This window comes from Paralichthys olivaceus, chromosome 6 (genome assembly GCF_024713975.1).
Source record: "Paralichthys olivaceus isolate ysfri-2021 chromosome 6, ASM2471397v2, whole genome shotgun sequence".
Classification (NCBI taxonomy): Eukaryota; Metazoa; Chordata; class Actinopteri; order Pleuronectiformes; family Paralichthyidae; genus Paralichthys; species Paralichthys olivaceus.
In genome coordinates, this window is record NC_091098.1 from 17,293,225 (window position 1) to 17,320,058 (window position 26,834).

General features: G+C 41.6%; 2 protein-coding genes across 2 annotated transcripts; both read right to left on the reverse strand.

Annotated features, from left to right (window-relative positions):
- Positions 1 to 161: 161 nt before the first annotated feature.
- cttnbp2nlb (CTTNBP2 N-terminal like b) lies at positions 162 to 18,228 on the reverse strand. The gene is made up of 5 exons (XM_020096243.2): positions 18,099 to 18,228; positions 14,987 to 15,094; positions 4,866 to 5,117; positions 4,227 to 4,334; positions 162 to 2,880 (listed from the first exon to the last, which is right to left on the reverse strand). Exons 1-5 carry the CDS (start codon positions 18,102 to 18,104, stop codon positions 1,591 to 1,593), a joined length of 1,764 nt encoding a protein of 587 aa, XP_019951802.2. The 5' UTR covers positions 18,105 to 18,228; the 3' UTR covers positions 162 to 1,590.
- A 934-nt stretch (positions 18,229 to 19,162) lies between these two features.
- LOC109635038 (cytochrome P450 3A30-like) lies at positions 19,163 to 26,792 on the reverse strand. The gene is made up of 13 exons (XM_069526970.1): positions 25,759 to 26,792; positions 23,262 to 23,355; positions 23,124 to 23,176; positions 22,926 to 23,025; positions 22,696 to 22,809; positions 22,495 to 22,583; positions 21,853 to 22,001; positions 21,638 to 21,765; positions 21,455 to 21,533; positions 20,536 to 20,696; positions 20,215 to 20,441; positions 19,793 to 19,955; positions 19,163 to 19,705 (listed from the first exon to the last, which is right to left on the reverse strand). The coding sequence occupies exons 1-13, from the start codon at positions 25,938 to 25,940 to the stop codon at positions 19,610 to 19,612; spliced, it is 1,635 nt and encodes a 544-aa protein (XP_069383071.1). The 5' UTR covers positions 25,941 to 26,792; the 3' UTR covers positions 19,163 to 19,609.
- Positions 26,793 to 26,834: the final 42 nt, after the last annotated feature.

Genomic DNA, 26,834 nt, shown 5'->3' on the forward strand with positions numbered 1-26,834 from the left:
AATTGTAATTTCCTCTTTCTTAGCCTCTGTCCCATTCTTCCTCCAAGTTTTGTGGAATTCTATTCAGTAGCTTTTGCGTCATCCTGCTGACAAACAAATAGGCAAACAGACAGGTGAAAACTATCTCGGCAAAGGTAATAAATAAAAAAACAAAACACACCTTTAAGGCATCGGCAATTTATTTAAAATACCACTAGGTGTTGCAGGTGTTCAACATATGCATATTTTCTAGAGAAAGCTGAGGGACATCGCCCCTCACAGATAAGCAGTGTCTATATAAATTGACAAATTTAAATCAAAAGGCTAAAATAATTTCTTTCAATGAATTCTTGTTATTTAAAGCTAGAAAACAAAACATAAAACACAGTAAATGTCAAATAAAATAAAACATGTAGCATCATTAGGAAAACACACAATTCTATAGTTACAGTAGCAAGATTCAACCCTTTATACCAAATGGTTCTCGGCACAGGACTCAGTCCTTCTTGGTTTGAGTGAAGCGGAAATGAATTGTTCCCTGAATAAAACATCTGAAATTGTAGACATACAGTGTCTTAGAGAAATGTAGTGCAAAGTGTGCTCTCCCTTTTTCAAGACAAGATTCAGTGTATCTGTGACTAGTAGAAAAAAAAAAAAAAAAACAGCACATGCAAGTGATATTGTTCATTTAATTATTTACAGTATACTATTTTCATGGCCAATGTCCACAACAGCTGCATAAGAGCCAGTAGGCAAAACATTTTAAAGTTATTATTTTATTGTGACATGGTGACAGCTACACTTTCGCTATGCTCTACATCCATATTTTGGCCCCTCCACTAGCTACACAGTGTTGTATCTGACTCTTGTTTTATTCTAACAGGCAGCTTGAGGCATTACAGGGGTGTGATAAGGAGGGCTGTGCTTTAAGATCACACTGACACTTTGTGTTTAAAAGTCAACAGTTCTCTTTATATATGGTTTCTCAACACCCCTAATATAGGGTTTAAGTGGAAAATAACATAAATATTCTTTTACTCTAAAATTTCAAACTCAAATATTCTACATAAAGAAACAAAGACAGGGATGTAAAAAATATTAAATCCTATGAAATAATCAATAAAAGACTAGGGGGTAGTGGTGCATAGACTCTATGTAAAGATGGACGACATGACAGCTCCCCAAAAGTGAAGCCAAATCATCTTGATAGTCTAACCAGTACACATTTAAAGTACGAGATGGTTTCTGTTTTAGTTAGTTCTTATCACACTGATGTATGTTCAAGTTTTCTTTTTGACAGTACGTTTAGTTTTAGTTATATTATAATAGGTTGATTGATCATTTTGATTGACAGCTGAGACTGATTGGTCAAGCAAATGTATGGGCATTGTCCCACAATCTCTACTGGCACCTGTACTTGGTGTATTTATTTTATTAAACGATGGGAGAAAGTGGGGACACGTCATCCATCTGTATACAGTCTGTGATTTGAACCAGTCCATCTACTGATGAGTGCTATGAAGTGGGCTTGAGCCCCAGTAAAAATGAAAATTACGCTAAATGTTGATGAAGGCCTAACTCGTTTAGCTGTGAGTTTATATACTCCGGCCGTTAGCTGCTAGAAAATAAAACAAGGTCTGATTCCTTGGCTCCTTCCTGGCTGTTGTTGCTTTGCCCACAGGTTCCGGTCAGCTCGGGGAAGAGGCTGCTCCGAGCAGAGTGACTTGGGGAGCCTGGAGTTGGACTCATGCCTGGCTTTTTGGGAGGGATTGGAGGAGGATGGGTTCTCTCTGAGCGAGGAGTGAGGGGGGAGCGGATGCCTGGAGATAGGGGCCCTGAAGACGGCGACCTCCCACCAGGAGGGGACGCTGCTAGGTTGCGGTAGTCTGTACCGAACGGCGAGCTGCTGAGTGGGGCCAGCTTGACTCCCGCTTGCTGGCTGGTGAAGCGGGACAGCACCTGAGTGACAGTGTTGCGGGCCAGCTGCTTAGCTGTGCTGTGCTCCGGTGGGGGAGGAATGCAGGAGGTGGTGGGGGAGAGGTCCCTGGGGGAAAGCGGGCCACCTTGCTGCTGCTCCAGCTCAGCCTGGCTCTGGAACTTGTGCCTGGCGGCCTGGAATCGCTGGTTGATTCCGGCCTGATAGGAGGACTGATGTAAGCCCGGGCTGCCAAGGCGCTTGGCAAGGATGGGGGAGGAAATGGGGGAGGAGGAGAGAGAGGAGGAGGCTGTGCTGGAGGGAGAGTGAGGGTGAGGGTGAAGAGGGGAATGCAAAGGTGTGGCTCCCCCATTCTCTATCAGCCCTACATTGTCTGCTCCCCTCCCCTCTGGAGTTGGTTCTGTCTCTTTATGATTGTGATGGCCGTTGACCTTTGACAGTGAGGTGGATTTAGGAGTGACAGTTACCTTTCCATCCGGTGCAGTCTGAGCAGAGGTGGACACCACCATTGCCTTGGGAAGTGACTCTTTCACCTCCGTCACAGCCTCCTCTACGCTCTCTTTACCTCCTTCAGGCTCAGCCAACCTCTTCCTCAGCTCCTCCACCTGTCTCTCCAACTCCCTACTCCTCTCCTCCTCTTTGCTGACCCTGGCTTTCATTCGCTCTAGTTCGGAGTCAAACTCAGCCTGCTGCTTCTGAGACCTGGCCTCTAGCTGGGCCGCCCTGCTCCTCTCATTTTCTAGGATCCCCCTGAGCTTCTCTAGAGCACTGGTCTCTTCTAGGAGCAAGGTTTGAAGTTGGGAGACCTTCTGAGCCTCCTCCTGAGCCTGGCCGCTGGCCTTCTGGAGCTCCAGGGTCAGAGTGGAGGAGAGCCGCTGCTGCTGGGACAGTGACTCCTCTACCTTGCTCACCAGCTGTGCCTGTTCCTTCTCCAACCTCCGCACACTGTCACGCTCCCCTTCCAACTAAAAAGAGAGGGAGAGGAATGCAAGACAAGGTAAGTCTTCCAAACTTGACCACAAGGAGGCAAAAGAGCACTGCTCTGTTGCATTAAATCAAACAGCATGAGAAGCACTTGAAAAAAGAACTGTTGGAATAATTGGTATAAAACATTCGGACATGCATTTTGCAAAAAAAACTATGATGAACAACTGACAGCGTCTTTTTATACATGTCCAAATGGTCTATTTCTTTATATTTTAGATTAATTGTAAAGATAATTCTCTTTTCCATTTCCCATTATATACCAATCACATTCATGATACTGACTCTAGTTGTGCTATTTCATTCAAATGGCTTATTTGCAATGGATAATTTTATCTGCTTTATTAGACACAGCCCATATAAAAATGGTGCCCACTCTGACAGCAGTTAAGTTTTTAAGAGTTTCAAAAATGGCTGGCATCATTTGTAGGTAATGAAATCCCAACTTTCTTGGCTCTATCTACATACAGTTCTGTCTGATGAATTTAAATAAGGTCCATGTGAGTCATACAGGAAAGAAGATGAAGTACGAGGTGTTTCAGAGTTTAGAGAGTCAGACAGAGAGGCGGTTCTTAGCTTTTTACTTTGTGAAAAAATGTTTTTTTGCTTGCATGGCATGTTTATGGAAAGTTCAGTCCACTCTGAGGTCATCAGTGGGTGACTGGACTGCTTAAAAGCGTTGATGAATAGAAGGAAATGGGAGGTGATAAAATACAAAACTAATGTATATGATTAGTGTCCAAATAAACAACACATGCAGGAAAGCTAGAGGAAGACTGGGAGACACTCAGGAACCCTTTCTTACATAAGGCCCTTGTCTTTAGTTTGTATGGGGCTGGTTGTGTGCTCACAGTATGTGTGTGTGTGTGTGTGTGTGTGTGTGTGTGTGTGTGTGTGTGTGTGTGTGTGTGTGTGTGTGTGTGTGTGTGTGTGTGTGTGAGAGAGAGAGCGCTGACCTTGCGTAAGGCATGGTCATCCATTATCTCAGGTTTCCTGAGGCCATAAAGCGCCACAGCTGAACAATGGCTTTTTCCTCCCCTGTTTCCTCTAGAACAGCCCTGTGCTTGTGCATACGGGTGCCTCTGTGTGTCACTGTACTTTTTACAGGCCGAGACCTCTACCCTGGAGCTGCACTGATGCTTTGCCGCTCAGTATGACAGAGCGGAAACAGAAAAATCTCTCTCAAAAAATGTTCACATCCGTCAGACAGTGAGCACAGGTTTTTCTGAGAGTTTCACGTCTTTACAAAACAAAACCGCATAGAAATACACACACAGTACAACAGTAGGCTACATACAAACTTTTATCTTTAAAATGTCAGGTGCACCTGTTGCAGCAGTTGGTCTCTTTCTGTCTGCAGCATGACGGTTAAATCATCACTATGTGCAGAGTCCTGGGCGTGCCGACGTTTCTCCTCCTCCAGATCAGCTATCATCTATAAACCATACAGCCAAATAAAACAGTTATGTCACATGACATGCAGGCAGGTTTCTTCTTTCAGTGCATAAATGTGACATCATTTTCAAACTTGCACATATCATTGATTTATTTTTATCGGAGTAACTGTCCTGCCCCCGCACAGTATTGCTGCTGTGAAACTTGTCCCCTGACTTATCAGCCAGCCTAACAGAACACCGACTTCATGACAAGGTTGTGTCTGTTTTTCCTCAAACTCTCTTAAGTTGACTCAGAGACAGTCAGCAGTGACTCCCATAAACCCGCTGTGATAAAGCTCCATATCACCTCTTTAAAGTCTAGGTGCGGCTGCCTGTCTGACCCTTTCCCTCAAGCCAAGTCTACATGGCATGGATGGGGTCTGAGACATGGAGACATATGCTCCCATTCACATGCACAATAAGCCTATTGTACAAGTGTGAGCCCCTGTGTGACATATCTTCCTCATACATATACGTGAAGTGCAGACAGAGGATCTGCAGAACGTAGAGCGTGTGTTCATGCCTCTTACCCTCCTGTGTCTGCTCTCAGCAGCAGCCAGCTGCCCCATCATCCTGTCCTGCATCCTCTTGCAGTGAGCCATGACGAGTTTGAGGACAGCCAGAGGATTCGGGCCCACTGCCCGACCCTGCAGGTGTGTGTGATGCTGGGTGAGTGTGCTTTGGCGCTCCGCAGACTCGTTGTCCCGCTGCAGCGCCAGGAATGGATCGCTAAGGTCATAGTGGCCATAACGCTCCTGGATGAAAGCATCTCTGTGTTGAGCCTAATAGATAAACAGAAACATACAACGCACATTCATCATTTTGTTTTTAAGCATTAACTTAAAGTTATTAACCTGACTCTTAACTTGATATGCACACACCACAGAAAGACATGACACACAGTAGAGCGCATACCTCCGCCAAGGCCCGACGGTTTCAATCAACTCTGCAACCAAATATGTCACGTTCATCGGACATAGTCCTTAAACTATTAAGGATACTTAATTAAAAAATGAATTTGCTGAGTCCACATTATCTCAGCTACACATTACAGGTTACAGGTTTGTAGCCCGATGTGTTATGGGTTCTCTTTTGGCCCATGTGCCATCCTTCCACCAAGCTTCAAATCAAAGTAGTCTTTGTGAAATCCTGCTGATAAAAAATGTGATAAACCAATTAACCAACCTCCTTGGTGGATGGAATGAAACATACATGTGTAGCTCAGGGGGGAAGAAGTTTGAAATCCAGTGCTGTGTGTGTCCTCATTGGCTCCATGTGTCTTAATGAGAACATTCATATACTGTGAGTCCATGTACCTGCTCAGTCTTTTGTCAGTAAATGGTTTTGATAAGATGAGTTCTCTTTTCCACATTGTAGCACAGGAAAGAATGTGCTCAGGAGATAACACGAGGCCCAACCACCAGTGCCAAGAAAAACACATGGTCATCACAAACATACTGTATAAGCATAGACACACACACTTAAGCATGTCATGCACAAGCACAAGGGAAGACTGACTTGTAGGTTATAACTTTAGGAATTCATATCACCATCGACCATAGACTAAGAAGTGTGTGTGTGTGTGTGTGTGTGTGTGTGTGTGTGTGTGTGTGTGTGTGTGTGTGTGTGTGTGTGTGTGCAGGAAACCTGTGTAGGTTTTTTTATTGTCAGTGCACCAGCAGATGGCCTTTCCCTTCAATCCAAACACAAAGAGGTGAGGTAGGACTGTTCAACCCCCACCAGGGGCAGATGTTAACTCCTCCCCAGGGATGCAGGGGTGAAGGACCGGGCCATGAAATCAAACACACACACACACACTCAGAGCAATGTCTAATTTAGTCGTTGGATGATACATAAACTAAAACAAATGAATTGAACGATAAGTGGTAGCATACTTGGTTCAGTGTGAACATTTAATCCTGAGGTGAACGATGAAGGACACTTAATTATTTCAACTTGTTCGAGAGAAACTTGCTGGAATGACAAGAATTGAGCTGAAACGTGATAGCGCTCTGCTGACCTGACTCCCGCTCAGCCCGATTTATCATTAGGTCTCATTAACTACATGCAGTTGGAAGGTTTGAGTTCTGGCAGCACAGGGTCAGCTGGCAGTGCTGGTGATGTAAGCACATGCCTCAGGGTTCACTCCACGTGTCTCCGGGACACCCGTCTCCGTCTCCCCATGCAGTCCTCATCAAACACCCTGGCCCCCGTCGTCCCCCTGCCCAAACACGCATGGCACCGCATTCCTCTGCCGGTTCATCATCATTTCTCAGAAAATGCCTCTCTCTACTTCCGCCTCTCTCTGTCAGACTCTTTTTTCACACGCTCTCATACCACATCAGCACACACACACACACACACGCACATACACACACACACACACACACACGCACATACACACACACCCTGAGGGAATCAGCAAGGAGGCTGTATGAGGCTTTTTCTATGGCTGCACAAAGAATGCGACCCTCAGTGAGGAGATTACAGGACTCGAACAAAGACACTGTCTCAATGCCTTCAGCCTCATGCATTGTCTCCATGTCTGACCCAGTAGGCTTCAATGTGTGAGAGTGGGTATGAGAGTGTGAGTGTGTAGTATGTCTGTGTCATTTTACTGTGTGTGAGTGTGTGTGTGTTTGTGTAGTTCATTGTGTGTATGTTTACTTGTGGCTCTGTTCATATGTTTTTGTGCTGGGCTTTGAAAAGCTGTACAGCTTTTTCATGTATAGCTTGAGTGTTTAAACAGCCTATTAAGGGCCGTGCTGAGATTGGATTGTGTGTGTGTGTGTGTAGTAGTAGTAGTAGCAGCAGTAGTAGCAGTAGTAATAGTAGCAGTAGTTGTAGTCGTGGAGGCTTTAACGTCTGGTCTCTTCTGGATTTCTCAGGATACATCCGATCATAATGACAGAGTGTGCTTTCCTTTATGACAGAGCACAACAACCAAACCCTCTCTGCTGCAAGGTTCTCATTTCTGCACAGCCACTGGACTAAAATGTCTCTACAACTAATTCGAAGCAAGAAATAGATAATATGCTGTCAACTTGTTTTTTATTAACTGTTTAATCTGTTTTTGAATTTGCAAACACGGCATGAAGAAGCAAACGGCTTCTTCATGCCGTGCGTTTGAAATTGGTGAGGGACAGCTTGTTTGATCATTGCCTCCTTCAACAGCCTTTATTCTCTAATGCATTCCCACAGCTGTAACAAGGTGTGAAAGACAACCTGATGCTTTTCACCTGGAGAAGTTGTCTGTCAGTCAGTAACCTACAGCCTCGGGGCACAATCATGCCCTTGTGCGAACTGAAAAGAGCCAGGGAATCAGGTTTCCTTCCTGAGCCTCTGTAATGACTGTCACACAATGAACTCTGCAGCTACTATGGATAAAATTATAGCTCCGATCGGTATTGGGTGCATGCCTCCTGTTACAAATGTCCAGTTTGGCCGTTAATCAGACTCAAACATAAACCTTTAAATGACTATACGTCATAAGTGTGTGAATCTATGAGCGTGATGCTGGTGTGTGTGTGTGTGTGTGTGTGTGTGTGTGTGTGTGTGTGTCTTTTCCATCCTGCATGAAGTTCTTAGCATAACTGGCTATCTCCAAGGTAACGTCTCAATTCCAGAAGCTTTGCAGTGGGGCTTCTGGGAAAAGTATGCATTCCTGATGAGTTAGTCTGCTCCTCAGAAGAACCGGAGACACACAGAGACAAAAGAACGGCACAAACAGACCTGTCAGAATTGAAAAGCCTCTTACATGGAACTCAAATCTTAGGGGTCCAGTGCAAGCATCTTCCCAAGAAGAGGACCATGTATCAAGATGCTCCAACATCTTATTTATTTAAAATATACAAGTGTTTGAGGTTGTCTCTGAGTTCTATTCTATTTCAAAACAAAGAAAAGTTGTTTATCCGGTAAATCTGCAGTGCAAGGAAAGCACAGTGTCAAGTTAGTGCATGTAGGAGAGCAGAAAATTAGACAGGGCAAAGAACGATTACCATTAAGTAAAAACTATAGACTGTAAATCAAGATGGATGAAGCCTCTCTACTTCCTCCCCTCTTCTAAAAATTAAGCAAAAATATCCTGGACATGCTTTGTCTTTTGCTTTTCAACATGGTTGGGCTACACTTTTAGGGGAACTGTCATGTCATTCTTCATTACGTACAATCTATGGTAAAAACAAAGAAAACCAAAAAAAGACAGTGGCATCTAGTGTAGGATACTCTTTACATATTTGTCTCTAGCTTTGTTGTTTTCATAGATGAGGAATTAAGACTTAGAAGTGCCATTTTCCTCCTTTGGTGAATTTGCTAATTTGCTAATCAGCTAATTATCTCTTCTAAATAGTTTAAGAGAAAGTATTGTCAGTGGACAACTTGTCATCATGTTGAACCAAAGGCTTTGGCAGGTGAGAGATATCGCTTCTGTGGCAGCCACATCTCATTATAATGGCCCTGGTGACGCTACAAACTCAGACACAGACTGTGAGGAGTATGGTCGGCGCTGGTCATTAGAGCATTTAGACGTTATCATATCAAACATTCTGCTGAGGAAACTCATGGCAAATGAGAAACAGGAAGGTGAGATCAGGTCCATGACGACAGAAAAAATAAAAGTCCCTGCTTGAAGTGCAACACCTGTCAATGAAGTCATCCGTGTGCTGTGAAGTCTTTTTCTAAGCTAAAGAAATGCCATACACCAATAACATGTCACACACACAGCTCAGCAGTAGGATGCCTTTGTTGTTGATAGCACTAAAAATAGAGTTTGTCGTGGTGCTGGGGACTAGTGACTAGCTAACTGGCCACAATGGACAACATAATCATTGGCTAAACAACACTTAGACAGGATGAGAGCCTGCGGTATTGTCTTAGGAGAACTCAGAGACTGTCTAAGGGATGACCCGAATTCAAAATATGACTTTTTTTGGCCAATCATAGAGCAGATGAGCTGTGCAACAACCTGGAAGCAAATGGATGGACGATAATCACCAATACATGTATATAAAAAGTTGTAAAAAGGAACTTCAGAATTCATTTAGAGTGGTGTTTCAGACAATGTGACACAAAGAGGTTCAGCATTGGCTCTGCTGTGCTCTAAATTCTGAGAACTGATGTAACATTACCCAAATGTAAAACTTTATTTACCAGCTAAGCAGCCAATCAGTAACTCTGTGACACAATATGCTGTTCATATTGTGGCACGTTGCAGACTGAGCACAGAACATGCTATTACAGACACATACACTGCTACAGATACAATGGATCAGCTGCAAATTTATAGCAATGCAGCAGAAACAAACTGCAGATTAAATGTACTTCAGTCAGTGAATGTTTTTATTCACTAAACTGATTAGTTTGCCCAGATGATGCGGAGGAAAAGTCCCCACACTTTAGAGTAAGCCGGTGAAGGATCATGCTATTGTGGTAGAGCAGGGATTTTCTTTCCTGTCCTCGTGATTTTGGTGTACATACGTAGGAATCGGATGGTATGACTGATAAGGTGAAAATAATTAACTTGTGAGGTGGCTATGCATAATTGACGACATGTTTTTTTAACCTAGAAGACAGAAAGTAAGAGAAACAGAAACAGAAAAAAAGAAAAAGAGGGAGAGAGAGAAAGAGAAAGACTGGGTGCAGGGGTTGGGGTGCTTTTCGAAGTGTAAGCAAAGTTGTGTGTGTCTAAAGCTTAAGCCGTATCCTCCGTACCTTCCACCCACACATTAACCACGGACGGCACTGAGATAACTGGGAGGAAGCTAAACACTAAAAGCAATAAAGTAACGTTTAAGTGCCTCACACAATATCATCTGCAGTGCGTGAGGAAACATGGAAGCAGGTGCTCTCACCCTGTGGTCAGGAGAAGGTTCTGGAGAAACATAACAAATCATTATTTGACTCATTTTCTTGAAAAAGAGTCAAAAATGAAACCAAAGGTGTGAATCACCAATGTTGTTAAACTTCATTGGAAAAGTAGCGATTGTTCTTATCTCAGACTGCCCGTTATCTTGGCTTGGCCTCACCTCATGTCCAAAAGGCAGTGAAGGGTGTGGTTGATGATTACAAATATGAAACTTTATTTTCTTGCTGGATCTTTGGAGAAGAGAAGCCCCCATAAACAATGTAAAGACATACTGCAGTAGTCACAGACCGACCCTTCATTAGAGTCACAATCAAACTTGATGCCACAACTCTAACTTTGACACAACATGCACATGGACAATCCAGATTACTCTGTCAATAAATCACCTCTGATATAACAGAAAGAAAATGGGATCTTATACTTCCAGTACCACAGGTTTTTGACTGTAGTATCATGTTAACACTCTAACAGGTAAATGACGTGTATGGCATTGAGAAACAGCAACAAACCACTCTCGAAACTGTATTAACTTCTATATTCCATCAATAAACAAATGGGAAAAAGAACTTGACATCCACTCTCATTAGTACTTTATGAATAAAATCTGTAATAACACCTTCAGCATGTCACACATCAGGCTAATATAATAAAACGTTATTCACAGAACAAACATTACTCAGCACAAGACGCACATAATGGGAGTGACTGGATACCACACTATCCCTGTTCCTTGGCTACAGCATTTAATTATCTCCTTCCCTGTGGATACTTGGTGATCTAGATATACTCTACATGCTCAAAATTAATCATTATAGCCCTTCTGGCTTTATCTATCACAGAGAAAATAAGAACACTAAACTAGAAAAGTAGGAAAAGGGCAATGTCTCACAATGGTTGGATCTTCTCACACAACAGATCCATCAATTCTTCTATATCACTACCACATCATCTATGCTCAGTTGATATTGGGCTAGAGCCGACGTACACCCTAGACAGGTCGCCAGCGTATTGCAGCTTATCACATTACCACTTAGGATCAGGGGTTAACATAACCCTAATCTGCAGGTCTTTGGACAGTGAGAGGAAGCAGGATTACATGCACATTTGCAACACATAAATATAAGTGGGGAGGGGTGAAATACTAAAGAAAAAAGAAAGGGAGGAGAGAGGAGGACAAAAAGAGAAGAAATCAAGGATATTAGTGTAAGGAAATGTGAGTATATGTATGAAGAAATAATAAAACTCAAACAAACCCATTCTACTAAACTCACTTGAAATGCATCCAAACCCAAACTGATTATCAAGATCATCCCATCTGTTTTTGCTGCTGCTGCTATTTTTTCTTGTTTCTTTTCTTCCTTCACATCTCTCTATCACTTGTTCGAACCCTTCCAAGCCTGAGAGGTAATTAAGCAAGCACATGCAGCGTAAAAACTCAAGTAGTGCAGAAAACGTGACTGAATCTAAACCGAAGCCGAATATGATTTACCATCAGGGCACAAAGGGCTCAGGTTGGGTATCCACACTTAAAAATGTATGCACTAAATGCTGAATATAACAAAATCAGTTAAAAAAGAAGACATTACACTGAATCTCTTGGTTGAAAAAAGCAGTGATTTCTCTTATCTCAGTCTGGCTGTTATCTCGGTTTGGCCTGACCTCCTTTACCACTATTTTATGTGTAGTGGGCAAATATACTCTCCAGTTCAGAGCAAACAGAAGTGAAGGGTGGAGTTGATTATCATTACAGATAATAACCTTTGTTTTCTAACTACGTCTCCAGGGATAAGAGAAGCAGCCATAACAAGGCATCCTAAAGGAAACTCGATCTGATCTATGTCACTCATATGAGTGTCGTGAATTGTGTGCGTGATGTGCTGTTTGTGTAGGTGTGTGTCTCTTTGTATGAATTCTAACCAATAAAAGCATGAAGGTAATATCAGGTCCGTTGTAGTCATCTGAGCTTTTTCAGGTCAGGGAGCTTTTCTCTCCCAGGCCTCGGCTTTTAAGGCCACCTCACGTGTAGCTGTGTGTGTCATCTACTTTCTGTTTGTTCGGTTTTTTTATAAATTGTGCTGCATTTCTCCCATTCGTATCGTGACAACCTGTCCAAATTAGGCAGTGATTCTTGTGAAAGTAACAAAACACACAATGCTATCTGAACTGCACATTCATAGGCCCTTTTGTTTATGGAGTCAGGAAAAGACGTCAGCCTGCAAAAATAGACAAAGCGTTTTAGGATTATAGGAAATGACATCATACGAAAGGAAAAAAAGAGGTCCTGCTCAGTGTTATCATAGGATTTTGATGAAACAAACCTGAGCCTGAGTAAACAAACAGTTAGCAGATATATATAAAGAGCTAAATGACAGCGGTATTGGTTTTGCAACCACAGCAAACAAAAAAAACTGACAGCAGTCCCTCAGTGCAGATGCGAGGCATATCTCGAAGTTTTAACCTTCAATGTCCCACGTTTGTTTTCCACTTTGTTTACTTGTTTAGTTATAGTATTGTCTCAGAAGCAATGCAGAGGACGGACATCAGCGCTCCCTCTGTGAGTATTTCAGGGGCAGGTAGCAGCTAAAGTCTATTTTCATATCTGTAACTAACAATTCTATGCAAAGTTGCTTCATGCTGGATTTGTGCCATTAATACCTGACAGATAAAAGATAATTATAACCTCAGTTCCTGTGCAGCTATAGACAATGATCAACTCAAAAGATATGCCACTCCTGTTGGAATGTAAGACCCGTTTCTGGTGTCATGTTCTCAGGAATGTTCCCTCGAGTAAAACTGCTTATCTGTGTCCATAGCGATGAGAAGTGGAAACACTACGATCACGAATCTGTGGAGACAAGTCCCATCGGTGACGTCGTCTTAAGCTGTAACTAAGTAAACACTGAAAACAGTTTTTACAGATGAGGAGTTTATGGTGAGGGAAGGGTTAAAAAGCACCTGAATGCTGCTGTCCCGAGCAAAACAAAGGCCCGTCAAGTACATACTGAAAGGACAAAATATTTCGAGTGGCTCAACAAGTAAACATTACTGGCACACTTAGAGCTTGGTTAATATGCCATTTTAACACGAGAGTTCTGGTTACTTCTTCGAATTGTTTGTGGCATATCATGATCCTGGGAAAATAAAATCACAGTGGGAAGATGAAAAACAGATAAGACAGAGAGAGACAAGCTGTAAAAACAGACAGCCCACCTGCCAAATGAATGCACAGACACACAGCTCAATATTGGGCACATTAGGGTTTTATCAACCCGTGACAATCTCCTCTGAAACCACATGTCTCCACACACAATCTGTCCTAACATGGACCAGACGCTTAAAATGGTGCTCAGGTCCCCAGTGGGAACAAGGGAAGTCAGTGATTTGAGCCTACAACTCTTGTACATCCTCTCCACAATAAACAGCGCAGCCTCTAACAGGCCCACCAGAGACCACCAGAGTGTGTGTTCGGGAGTGAGTGGGCAGATTGGACATGGGTCATGGTCAAACATGAAAGACCCCATGTAATGTGGCTGTGTGTGAGTAAGAGAGGGGGAAGAGAGGAGGGAGAGGAAAACAAGCAGTATAGTCAGAGGTACGGAAAGAGGAATAAGTACAGACAACAAGGCGACTGTACATTTGTCCTAAGGGAATGACTGTGTGTGTGTGTGTGTGTGTGTGTGTGTGTGTGTGTGTGTGTGTGTGTGTGTGTGTTTGTTTCAGGTCAATCCCTGCATGCGTCAGATCTGGACAACTGCCATTCAAGTTGCATCTGAGCGCCTGTGGTTAAGACTGGCTCCTCCTCGGGCCCTGACACTGAAATTATCTCATGATTACTGCCTCACTTGCTTTCTAGAGAAACTTCATGATTAAGGCCCATTTATGTGAAAAAGATGCTCCTGGTTGCTACTTGTCCTCATCGCAAACCCCAACCGTATTCCAGACAATAACTCAAGCATTCAGGGCAAAAACAGGTTCATCTGAGCATGGACCAGCTGCTGTGGTCATGAGTGTGAAAAAGCAGCCAAAGGCATGGAGGAAACCAATCGGACCGGACTCAAACACTGCAAAGCATTGTAGCTGTGGACGACCAAGGCTGTTTCTTTGAACAGGAGTGAATGAGCTTTACAAAATGGAGGATTAAAGCAACAACTGTGTGAGAAATCTGAAATGTGATGAGGTTGTTGTTGGAATAACGTCTTGGGGTCTGTTGGGAACTGGTTGTATTATGCTAGCATAAACAAATTAAATGCAATCAGAATGATCTGGGGTCTGTTCCCAATGTGCAACCAGGGGATTCAAGCCGTGCAAGTGGACATGGTACCTGAAAATATCTAGGGCCTAAAAAAAATTAAAACAACAGCAGCAGAGGGGGTTTCCCAGATTAAAGCAAATGGTTCAAAACACATTTGAGATACACTTGCTATGATGCCTGAACTGGATCTAGACAACTATGTAGAGGATAGGGCCTAAAGTGAAAAATAGACATAATAATAATAAAAAGCACAGACTTTAGCTGTGGCCTGGTCTGACCGGGAGTACTGTTGGTTCTGTGTAAGAATAAAAGGTCTCGGAAACCAGACGGGTGCCTGTGCCATTGTCTCCATCAGCTCAGTTTCCTCACTTTCCTGTTTACACATCCCCTCCCTGTTTGCTGACATTCTTTTTGGGGGTGTAATGGCGAAACAAGTTGTTGGGATGGCTATAATTTTTCGTTCATCGTTAATGTATGTGCACCCTCCTAAAGTCCATGCAGAGATTTGTGTCTGTGCGCTGCAGAGTCCAACTCACCCTGAGGGTGTGTATGACCACATCCTGGGCCTCCAGCTCCCCCTCCAAAATACTGAGGAGAGTCAGCAGCTCTGCTCGGCTCAGAGCCTCCACATTCATTTTCTCCTCCTGATGAGGGACAGACAAACAGAGGGAATGAGAAAGAGATATTCTTAATGGTACAGATATATATGACATGGTTTATCAAACCTGGTTGTATTATGCAAGCATAAACAAATTAAATGCAATCAGAATGATCCATCAACACAAGAAATATGAATGCCTCTGAATAATGGAAATGGATTTATGTGCAGAGAAGGGTTTATTGGTGGCTTGTCTGAGTGCATGTTTCAATGAGTAGCACAGAGCTGATATGGGATGGGACTCAGGTCCCATCTGTGGCCTCACAGGATTGTGCTCAGGGTTATAAACAGGAAGTAATTAGCATATCTGCATTTTAAGTTGCTTAGGGGACTGAGGACAGTTGGTGCCGTATTCAGCACTGCAAATGTTCAGTGCTATCTGAAAAGCCATTAGTGAATGTGATTCCATGAAACGTCTTATTTAGTACACACTTTTAAGGCATTAGCCATCCAACACTCCACTCCACTCCACACTCTGTGATTCATCAGCCAGGCCCAGTCTAGTCTCAGGGACCAGACATAATGTACTTCACACGACTGACATCATCCCTAATTAAGAAAATGACAAAACCACAGTTTTTATGTCGGGGTGAGGTTGGCCTTGGGTTGTTGTCAGTGCGTTATAATGATTCTGTGGCTGCTGCTCGGTGTGCTGATCATGTGTTTGAAACTATAATGATCAGCTTGTCTCCTACTCCTCTCATCACTCTGTCTCACAAACCATGGCACTCAGTAGAGCGCATTAAATTCAATCAAGCTGCACCAGATTTCACACACTCATTCATATCAGTGCCCTAAATATACCAGTGGTTTTTTCTGTTTAGATCTATGAATTATTCCCTGGGAATCTGTGAAAATATACATTTTTTAAAACGATCTCACATGTCAAAGAAAGATTCCTGGCTCTTCCGTTTTGGTTGGATCCACCCCAAAATTGAATGGGTTATTTTTTTGGCCCATGTTTTGCAGATACCCTGCTGATAAACAAACCGACACTATAACCTGTTATATCAAAGCTCAGTGCAGCAGAGTTTGTAGTCTGCGGAATATAGATGCAGATGTTTGTCAAATTAAAGCAGAAATCAAGCATGAAGTGACAACTCGAACTCTCTAAAACTTTATCTGAGCAATTTCTCCCGAGAGAGGTGTTATGATATTAATGTTGAAGAGAGTATATAAGAGTCCTTTCGCTGAAGGTGTTCAGCTCATTTGGGATCCCCATATTGTGAAGGCCTATGCTCATCTGCTTGTTACTGTTCTCATCTTCACTTTAACAAACCTCTCCTCCCTGTTGTCTGCGAGGTCTCTCCAAAAATTCCTCTGTGCATTCTGTGGCAAACCGCACGCTTACAGCAAAGAGACGTGTTGTGAATCACTAGTTATTTACTGGCTACAAAACTGACATGCACTGCAAGGGTAGTTTCCAGTACTGCCCAACCACACACACACACACACACACACACACACGCACACACACTCACACACACAAACACACACAAACACACACACAGTTTTGTTATCTGAGGTAGTTTAGTTGTCAGTGTAGGCATAACACTCTCTGTGCGTCACCTGATATCTCAAAATCAGCGTCCATGGAAAATCATTCCCACATTCCAGGGATGCTCACACCATGGGAATTGTCACTCAAGAGCAAAATCCCTGAATCCCACTCTGAGGCCCCTGTGGTTTCAAATGGCAGGGTTGCAGTTTGTGCAACCATTTGATCGAGGAACTAATAACATCTCTTGTCATGGGTTGTTGCATTCATTTTTTTCAAGCTAATTTACAAGTCAGTATAGAAGCATATCTCAGAAACTGTTCATCTAAATCGACTTCACACTTTGCACATGTATTGTAAATGCCCAAGGAAGTGCAGTTCCGATTTCTGTGCAATTTTGACACTTGATACGTTCAATATTAAATTTAAGAAATGACTATGAAATACTAATAGCACATAAACTAGTTAGGATCAACAAAAGTTTTCTTGCTTCACTCTGCACCATAGACTGCACACAACGTCCAGCACTCAAACAATCATAAATGCAGTGTAATGCTCTGGAGCCTACTCCAGAATTATTCTTTCTCATTAGTGAGTCTACAATATAGTATCACTTTTCTATTGATTTAGAGCTGGATGTTGAGTGCAGAGCTTTTTATGAACAGTCTGTGGTGCAGAGTAAAGTTTCCTTCTGTTCATCCTACCTGGTTTATCTGCAATTAAGATTTTACAGTCATTAAAAATCTCTTTTTTTTAATCAATATTGTTGGATGAATGATTTGTGAGAAAAACAGAGGCTTGTGTGTTTAGTACAAGCTAATTTGACAAAGCTGGTGTGTGGTTAGTGTTAAGACAAATGGCATGGTGTCACACAGGTAGAAAACAAAGTCTGGTTTAAACTTAAACTCAATCTGGCTGATGAACCAGTAAGGACTCAGTGCTGATGTGCTCTCCGTGCAGGACACACTGCTCGGTGCCTCCACAGGAATAAATGATGGTAGTGGTTGCTCAGGAAACGCAGAGCTTCCACCTGCCACCCTGTTGGTCCTTTGTCTGACACAAGAGGCTGCTGTTATTATCGTTATTATTATTTTCCAGTGCTGGCAACATTCAGCTCAATTGGTAAAGTATTGCAAACATCACAAAATCAACACATTAGCCTTCATGTGTATAGATTGCCTGGAGTGATAATGCTGAAATCAATACCATACACACCCATAAGGCTGAAAATGAACTCAACACAGGAGCCCTGCTAGATCTCAGCGCTTCTTACTCATCCTCACTCGTCTAAATTTGTCTGGTATTATCATTTACCAGTTTCATGTGAAGCAAAGTTTCATATATAACCAGAAATGGCAAAGCCGCAGCAAATACCAGATGAAGCCCGGACCTGTCTATGTACTTCTGCATTTTGATCTCTAACTCAAAAAGAAAACCTCGCAACATGTCTGGATTAAATCCCTGGAGGGCAGAAGCCAGTGTGGACACGTACCTTCATGCACTCCGCTCCGGCCACATTAATTGTTCTGCCAGTCCAACAGAGAGGAGACACTCGTCTTCATGAATCCACTCAGTCCACTGACACACAGACACTCTGAGGCCACCGTGAACAACAGATGCTCAGTGACGAGAGGGACAGCCAATCAGAGAGGCGCGCTGCAGCCAACTGACCAATGAGCTGCAGGATTGTCATCAGTGGGGCGGGGATAAGAGCATGCCCCAGTCTGTTGGGTAAACCTCTTTGTTTCAGTCTTGTGTCCCATGCGCTTTTGGAAGTGTGCGCAGATTTGGTGTATTTGCACTTTTATCGCATACGAAGTTATATTTTTAATCACATGAAGGTGAATTAGTTGAAATGGAAATATTGTGCACGAAACAGGTTGTGCACTAATCGAACTCTCAGAACCGGTCATTTCTCAGACGCTCACGGGCTTGCACTGTCTCATGCGGATGTATCTCCCCTCAATGGCCAAACGACAGCATCACAGCACCTCTCCCTGCCCTGTGGCTCTGCAGCCTGCAGGACCCTGTCCTGTCTGTGTGTGAGCGTGCATGAAAGCATGTGAAACGTGAACAACAAGATTTCAACACATCTCCACACTTTAGTGCATTCCTGCTCCTCCTGTTTTGCAGCTGTATGTCACAGTAAATCAGATAAGCATTGATTCTTTAAGTGAGGTAAAACTGTATATTCATTAGAACTGTCCTGAAGGGTCTAGTAAAGTTGCTTTGTTTTATATGATGTTTGAATATAAAATGCCAACACCTCATAATGGGCTCAGTCAACTTAAAACAATGTTTTAAGATTCTCCAAGTCTCTAATTTCGTTAATCTGTGGCTACCATAATTTAACTTAACTTGATTTGCTCTGAGTGAAAAAGTTTTATGTCCATTCTGCATGTTGTTTATGTCAAAAAGACAGTATTATAATATATAGTGAATATACTAGATATAAATAATTAAACTTTTGTAAGACATGGAGTGTAACAGTAACATTATCAAAGAAAACTTTTACCTGAGAGAAGGAAATAAAGGAAAAGTCAAAGACACAGAAACTGTGATGAAATCAACTGTGATGGCAACTTAATTCTGTCGCACAGAGCAACAGGAAGAGGAGTCAGGACAACAAAAAAATCAGCAGGGGTTTGTTAGAACCAAATGTTGTTGCTATTCAAATGTAATTGGAATGATTAGTGAAAATATGCAATATCTGTAAGATCCTATTAGTTTAAAAAAGACTTACATTCTATACATTTAATAAATCGTTATACATAACTGTACTTTATGCTGCAATTTATCTAGTACTTTATTTCGTATGACATAAATGTCTTTAGATGAATGATTTGTCCGCGAACTTGAACTACACTGAACCTTATATACTTAAGAATAGGAATATACTGTTAATGTTTATGTTCTTTTTTCTAAAAGCGGTACATAAACTGGTGACTTGATTTTGAAGCAGGTTAGGGTCAGAGCTGCCTGGTTACTGCCTCACAATCAGAGTTAGATTGAAGGAGAATCATTGACTCTGGGCTCCAGCTTCAGTTTGATGGGCACTGCGGGTGTGACAAAACCATCCACTCCCAGCACCAATGGAATCTGTGGAAAAAAAGTTGTCACAAATTACGCTCTATCAAAGCTCACATTCTGATTCAAACAACCACACTTAATATAAAACAGTCTCACCTGTGTCTCCTTGCAGGTAATGAAGCTAAAGTTCTGAAGGACCATGACTAAGGCCAGCTTCATCGCTACGAGAGCAAATCGCATTCCAATACAGTTCCTTGGTCCCGCTCCAAAGGGTAGGAAGGCATAGGGGTTGATGTTGTCTTTGTTCTCTTTGCTGAACCTGAAAAAAACATGTCAATAAGTAAATTGTCAGTAAGTTGCATCATCTATACCGCTTTTCTCATTCCCCACTGGGGATGAATTAAACTATCTAAACTAATCCATCCTGACATCCTTCAGAGGCAGGGTCAACCCTGGGGGAATGGAGTGTATCACAGATATAGAGACAATCAACCAAACAAATATTGGTACATTTCTTAGTCAAATGACACATTTTTGGTTAAATCTGAGTTTAAACTGCCATTAATCCAGTACAGTACCTTTCAGGTTTGAAGGCTTCAGGCTCAGGCCACAAAGCAGGGTCCCGGTGCAGAGTGTAAACTGGTATCACAATGACAGTTCCCTTTGGGACGGTCACTCCGTTCACTTCAACTGAGGCCTTCGTCATTCTCTCCAATCGACTGGCAATAGGATACAGCCTCATTGACTCATTCACCACCATGTCCAGGTATTCCATCTGCATCACAGCTTCATAGGTGGGCTGACACTAGAGGAAGTCAATTTTAAAGTTGTAATGAGTTGGTAGCACAGAACCAGTTGCTTATTAGTTATAGTTATTTCTTTTTAAAAAGTCAAGAAACCTTTTCTGGAAAGGTTTCATCAATCTCCTTTTGCAAGGTCTTTTGGATGTGAGGATTGGTTGCCAGGTTGTAGGATATAAAGCCAAGTGTGTTGCTGCTGGTTTCATAGCCAGCAAAGATGAAAAACATGGCCTGAGACAGGATTTCATGATCAGTCAGCCCTGCAACACACACACATTGTAATTCAACTATTGTATTGTTGCTATTATGACAATACTTAAAGGCTCAGAAAATCTTTGGTGATGAAAGATTAAGGGGTGGATGAAGTCCACAAAACCCTTATGGAGTCTCATGGGTAAACATTGTTGCAGCCTTATCCGATACAATTGAAGAAACCAGCGACCACCATTTAGACGTAATGAAACAAGAGAAAAAACACAACATGCCTCCATACTGCTCGTGTGGTGTCATCCAACGGTCTGCAAGCCCCCACATTCATATTGTTTTTTCTGTTGCTTTATTATGTCCGAAATCTGAAGTATTGCATTTGGCTGCAACATTATTTACCCCTGAAACTCCAAAAGCGTTTTGTGGACTCAAACACTTCACCCAACCCCTCCATTGGCATAGTGGAGAAGAGATGATGATTGAATTTGTTAGGTGAACTATCCCTTTAAGCTGAGGCCTGCCTACCAGCTGAGAATCGTACGTCACACGATCACGGACAGTGAAAGCAGTATCTACCAAGTTTATGTTGAAATCTGCCTGCCTGCTGAGAACTGTGCTTCACCCGTCAGATGCTTCTACTCTATGATTCTTTTTTGAACATCAAAAGGTTCTGACCAGCAACAATTGCAATCATATGAAAATAATTGTAAGATGACATATATATATATATATTGTAAAACTAAATGAGCTTAAGGTATGACTACAGACAGAACTATCAACTTAGATTTGTCCATCCAGTTTCTTTCTCTACCTTTTTGCAAACTGCTGTCGTTTTTATTGTTCTCTGAATCCTGAGAGTCCACCATCAGCTGCATGAAGTCCACTCTGTTCTGCCAGACAAAAAACACACAGTTGTTCAAGGGGAATCTAACGCAACATAAAATTGTGAAACAAAAACTGCAGAAATTAAATCTGTGTAGTTGCACTGAATTACTTTGTGGTCAGCCTTATTCCGGTCAGATTTTATCATCTGTAGGAAGCTGTAGAAGAAATTAGTCACTTCACTAGGGAATAATGACACATCCATCTTATCAAAGACTGGTCCCAAGAATGGAAACAAAACTGAAAGGAATAAGAAGAGATACAATAAATCTGGATGTCAAAGAGGACAAAATAGATATTCTGGTCCCAGAATCGTGTTCAACATACTGATAAGCACAAGTAAAGGGTTCAGGAAGTTGAACTTGACCATTCTCTTGATGTTTGATACAAATGGATCAGAGGGACGATTGATGGAATCAATGTCCACGCTGAAAGCAGTGCCGGTCACAACATCCATACTGTACGGTCCAAATACCCTGAAAAAAAGATACGTAATTCCAATTGAGTAGAGTAATACCTACAATCCTTGAGTAAGAGAAAGTTAAACAAACAGGAAACTAATGAATCTCATCACAAAGAGTAAAGCTGTTTTCAGACATAACCTCTGGAGGATGTCCTGAGAATTGGGTCTGTGATGCAGACGCAGGCAGAGGCAGGGTATAACGTGTATTCATTACACTGTGGACATTGTGTTTTTGTTTACAGCACACTGACACCAAAAGCTCTCTTGACATATTCACCAGTGTCTCACCAGAGATATTTGATTTCTTTTTATCTTTTTCATTTTGTCGTGTGTTAGATCTCATGTTAGTTCTCATATCAGCTCCTCCAGACTTGCTGTGGACTTAATAGTTGGGGGCTTACCGGACACAAAGTCTGGTGCTTGGACATTTGTGTTCACACATACAGCCCCTCTGGAGAATGCACAGGAGTTCAGTGCATGTCCTAAAGCAACTTAATATTACTCACTCTTTGACCTCAATGACTTCATCTGCCTCGACTTTCTTGTGAAGACTCTTGATCAGGTTACTTGAGTGTTTGAACATTATAGTGTACATCTGCTCCAAAGAAAACGATGAAAACATGAAATAGTCAAATATTTGCATACAGACCAGTTTTAGTGTGAATAATGCAAAAAACGTAGTACATAATGTAGTACACATTTTTAACCTCTTTCAGTCGGCCGCTGGTGAATGATGGCGAGAGCACATTGCGAATCCTCTTCCATTCCTCATCTTCTACTACTGATACAGCATCACGTAAAGGTCCGTTTAGGCCAAAATCCTAAACCACACACCCACAGAGGACGCAGCCATTAAATTTGGTTCAGTTATTGGTCTTGATGTATTAACTTGGGAAACTGCCCCCCCCCCCCCCTTTTCTTGTTTGCTTTTTCTTACCCGTCTGTTGGTGAAGACAGAATAACACTCCTTAACCAAGACTGTTTTGATCATGGCTGTGTCCATTATAGCCAAGAGAGGCTGTCTGCCATCGTAACACCTTGTAGTGCAACAGCAGATATTGAAGTGACTTGAATACAGCGTTGGACATCGCATGAGACGTGTACGATGTATTCTTAATTCATATCAAACACTTACCCCCACACCCTGCCATATTTCTTGAAGCAGTCCGTGTCAAAATTGTGGACACCCTGCAGAATAGAACGAGAGAAGAATCAAAAGTCAAATCCATCATCAGCAGAGTGTCAGCTTAGATCACTGGAAAACACGTCTCACCTTCCTGTACTCCAAAAATGTTCCAATAAAGGGCAAAGGTTTGGGTCCACGGATGCCTAACTTCTTAAAAACACCATATGGAGCATATCCATACCTGGGGATATAAAAAGCAGGAAACCGAGACCAAATCCATTATTACTGACATCATATATACCTATTTATTATTTTCACATATTATAAAAAAGTTTACAAATGTTTATATATATATATATCTTTTTGTCTTTTATGTAAATTCACTGTTGTAAAGTACTTTCAGCAGCATTTTATGTATGAGAAGTACAATTTAAATAAAGTTTTATTTGTGCATTGACTGTGTATTGATTTTCTTCTTTTTTTTCTCACAACTTCTCAAAATGTGAGAAAAACACTTTGCTTGTTTACTTACTTCATGCACTTTACTATTAAACACTATAAATCATGTTCTCATGTCTATTTGATCATATGATTGTTCCTGTAAGTTGCCTGAGTATTCTTTGATGGGTTCATCAGTCAAAACTCAACACTTGAAGCTCAAAGCTTCAACTAAGTTTGCATTTTCATCCTTTTTCTTTCATCTGCTGCATTTCCGCATCCACATAGGCTGGTTCACCCGAGTCTGTTGGAGCAGAAAGACCACAGGCTGTAGAGCAGAAGAAGTGGTCTGAACAGTTTCTGTGAATGCTTGCTTGATACTTTCTCCTACCAACAGAACACCTTTGGACATTTCCACGTTACATAAGCAGGATATTTTAACTTGTGAAAGCACTGGTAATAAAGCTCCATTGAGTTCCATTTAAGTGCCCAATGACTCATTTCAGTGAGTCAGCATATGCAATATATCCCAAACCAGCCATTGTTAGTGTTAATAATTACACTTGTGTTCCTCCTGCTATTGCGTATTAATAAATTGATTACAGCCTTTATTATCTTATCAGCTATGCCTGTATGTGACCATTAACATATCTGCCTTGGGACAGGTTTATTAAGTGTCCATCCATTTAAAGTCCCCTGTACACTTATGGTACCCTCACACATAGTGATATTAATTATTGTTTGGATGATTAGAGGTCGTCTGAGACCTCAACTGTAAACTTAACAAATTAAAAGGTAAATGGTCTGTATTTATAGAGCTTCTGGTCTTGATGACTCAAAGCTCTCTACAGTACTGTTTGTCAGCAGACACACATTCATAAAGTGCATCTATGCTCAGCACTTTTTTCTATGAGGGGCCATTCAGGGTTCAGCATCTTGCCTTCGGACACTTCGGTATGCAGATGGGGAAGACTGGGATCAAACCACCAACCTTCAGCTCCACTCCACGATCATTACTGTGCAGACTCTGGCTCCAAATTAAATTAAAAGGGCAAGATTGACTGAATCAGGGATAATTTTGCTTCATTTTTGTACAAAGGGAGGAAGTGGGGACACATTGTCTTTATATCCAGTCTATGGCATGCTATCGAAATTAAATCAACCAAAAGTTATTTTAACAGCCACCTTTAAGGCTCTTTACAATACATTGAATGAATCAGTATGCATTTGACCATTTAAAAATATTTATAGTATGATATTATGATCCATTTTAGAGCCTATATAGAAAATATGTAGTTTATACTACATGTTTTGTTTAATTTGGACACATTACATTCATCTGTACTCCTCATCTGTGGGCTATCTTTAGTCCAGTAACATCATCACGAGTGCCTTCATCTACTCCAGGGTTTTGTTTTGTTTGAGTATCAATAAGTCAATAGTTGTTTGTCCTTGATTTCTCAAACTTTGATATGTGTATTTGTCTATTACAAATAAAACTCATCTGACCCATTAGCTCCGAAAATTAAATTCTAAATGACACTCCGAACTCAACAGCTTTTAAATTTATCCTCCATCTCAATTTAGTCATTTCATGTTAGTGATGTGACTTAAAGGATAGATAGATAGATAGATAGATAGATAGATAGATAGATAGATACCGAAGGAAATTCAAGTAACGGGGATATTTTGGTTTAGAAATACATTGATGGAATAGGAAACTTAGGGGCACACATAAATAATACTATTTAAACAAATGTTTTTTTTAATTTGATTCTCCATTTAAAAGGAAGCTTTTAAATGGAGAATTATCCAGTATTTATTAATTACGTATTTATGTGAAAATGTGTCTGACTACATGAAAAATCAGATCTTACTGTCTATCTTAATCATTTTATAATGTTTTATTTTATTTTAACTTTTTTCTCATCTGCAACAATGTTTAACTTATAGGATATTATGTGCTCTAGTGCTGTGTGATCTTCAAATTGCTTGGGGACTCAAACGTTACATTTTTCACACAAGACCTCACAACGTCAAATAAACCTCAGATAAATAATGTGCAGAAACTAAAAACTCTCACACAGCCTCCTACAAAGGACTGTAGGAAAAGGAAACAGCCAGATTCATTGTTTCCGATTTTGTGCAGCAATGTTTGGTGAACTCTGCAGATCCGGAGGACAAACACAAACAGACTCATACTCACACTGCGATGAGAGTGATGAGGAACACTATTAACATCCAGGTTTCGATGGAAAAGTCCGGAAAGTAGCCCATCGTGCGTCCTGCTGTGCGTCCTGCTGTGAGTCCTGAGCTCTGCGCTCCGTCACTCCTTCTCTCGGTTGAGGTGTGTGAGCTGCACAGAGGATGAGCCACAGTTAAAAACATGTTGCATAACTTCTTATCTCCACCATCAGTGCGTGCTGGCCCGGTCCAGGTCAACTAAACACTGAACTGCACCTTTCTCCCACTTAACGACATAGTGGTAGACAGCATTGCAGCTAAATCCAATACAATTGAAGTAAATAGAGACCAATTCTTCAAATGTTCAAAATAAAAATAAAAATAAAAAAACATAAAATGCCTCCATACAAAATAAATCCATTCTTTTGTTACAAATTTTCTTTTTTTCTTTCGAGATATTTGCACGAGGAAGATGCACAAGGTCACACACACACACACACACACCGTTTTGTTATCTGAGGTAGTTTAGTTGTCAGTGTAGGCATAACACTCTCTGTGCGTCACCTGATATCTCAAAATCAGCGTCCATGGAAAATCATTCCCACATTCCAGGGATGCTCACACCATGGGAATTGTCACTCAAGAGCAAAATCCCTGAATCCCACTCTGATCCGCTAATTTGACAAAGCTGGTGTGTGGTTAGTGTTAAGACAAATGGCCCAATGATGCTCATGTCACACAGGTAGAAAACAAAGTCTGATTTAAACTTAAACTCAATCTGGCTGATGAACCAGTAAGGACTCAGTGCTGATGTGCTCTCCATGCAGGACACACTGCTCGGTGCCTCCACAGGAATAAATGATGGTAGTGGTTGCTCAGGAACAGCAGAGCTTCCACCTGCCACCCTGTTGGTCCTTTGTCTGACACAAGAGGCTGCTGTTATTATCGTTATTATTATTTTCCAGTGATAATGCTGAAATCAATACCATACACACCCATAAGGCTGAAAATGAACTCAACACAGGAGCCCTGCTAGATCTCAGCGCTTCTTACTCATCCTCACTCATCTAAATTTGTCTGGTATTATCATTTACCAGT

What these genes read in the sequence shown, in the direction of transcription:
- cttnbp2nlb (XM_020096243.2), bottom strand. An exon ending in TGGTCATACACACCCTCAGG is followed by an intron (nt 5,118 to 14,986) that starts GTGAGTTGGACT and finishes TTTATCTATTAG; the next exon opens with GCTCAACACAGAGATGCTTT. An exon ending in GAGACCAACTGCTGCAACAG is followed by an intron (nt 2,881 to 4,226) that starts GTGCACCTGACA and finishes CTCTCTTTTTAG; the next exon opens with TTGGAAGGGGAGCGTGACAG.
- LOC109635038 (XM_069526970.1), bottom strand. Translation starts at nt 25,940, where the DNA reads ATGTTTTTAACTGTGGCTCATCCTCTGTGCAGCTCACACACCTCAACC. An exon ending in CGACAGCAGTTTGCAAAAAG is followed by an intron (nt 20,697 to 21,454) that starts GTAGAGAAAGAA and finishes TGTGTGTTGCAG; the next exon opens with GGCTGACTGATCATGAAATC. An exon ending in TTACCTGCAAGGAGACACAG is followed by an intron (nt 19,706 to 19,792) that starts GTGAGACTGTTT and finishes TTTTTTCCACAG; the next exon opens with ATTCCATTGGTGCTGGGAGT.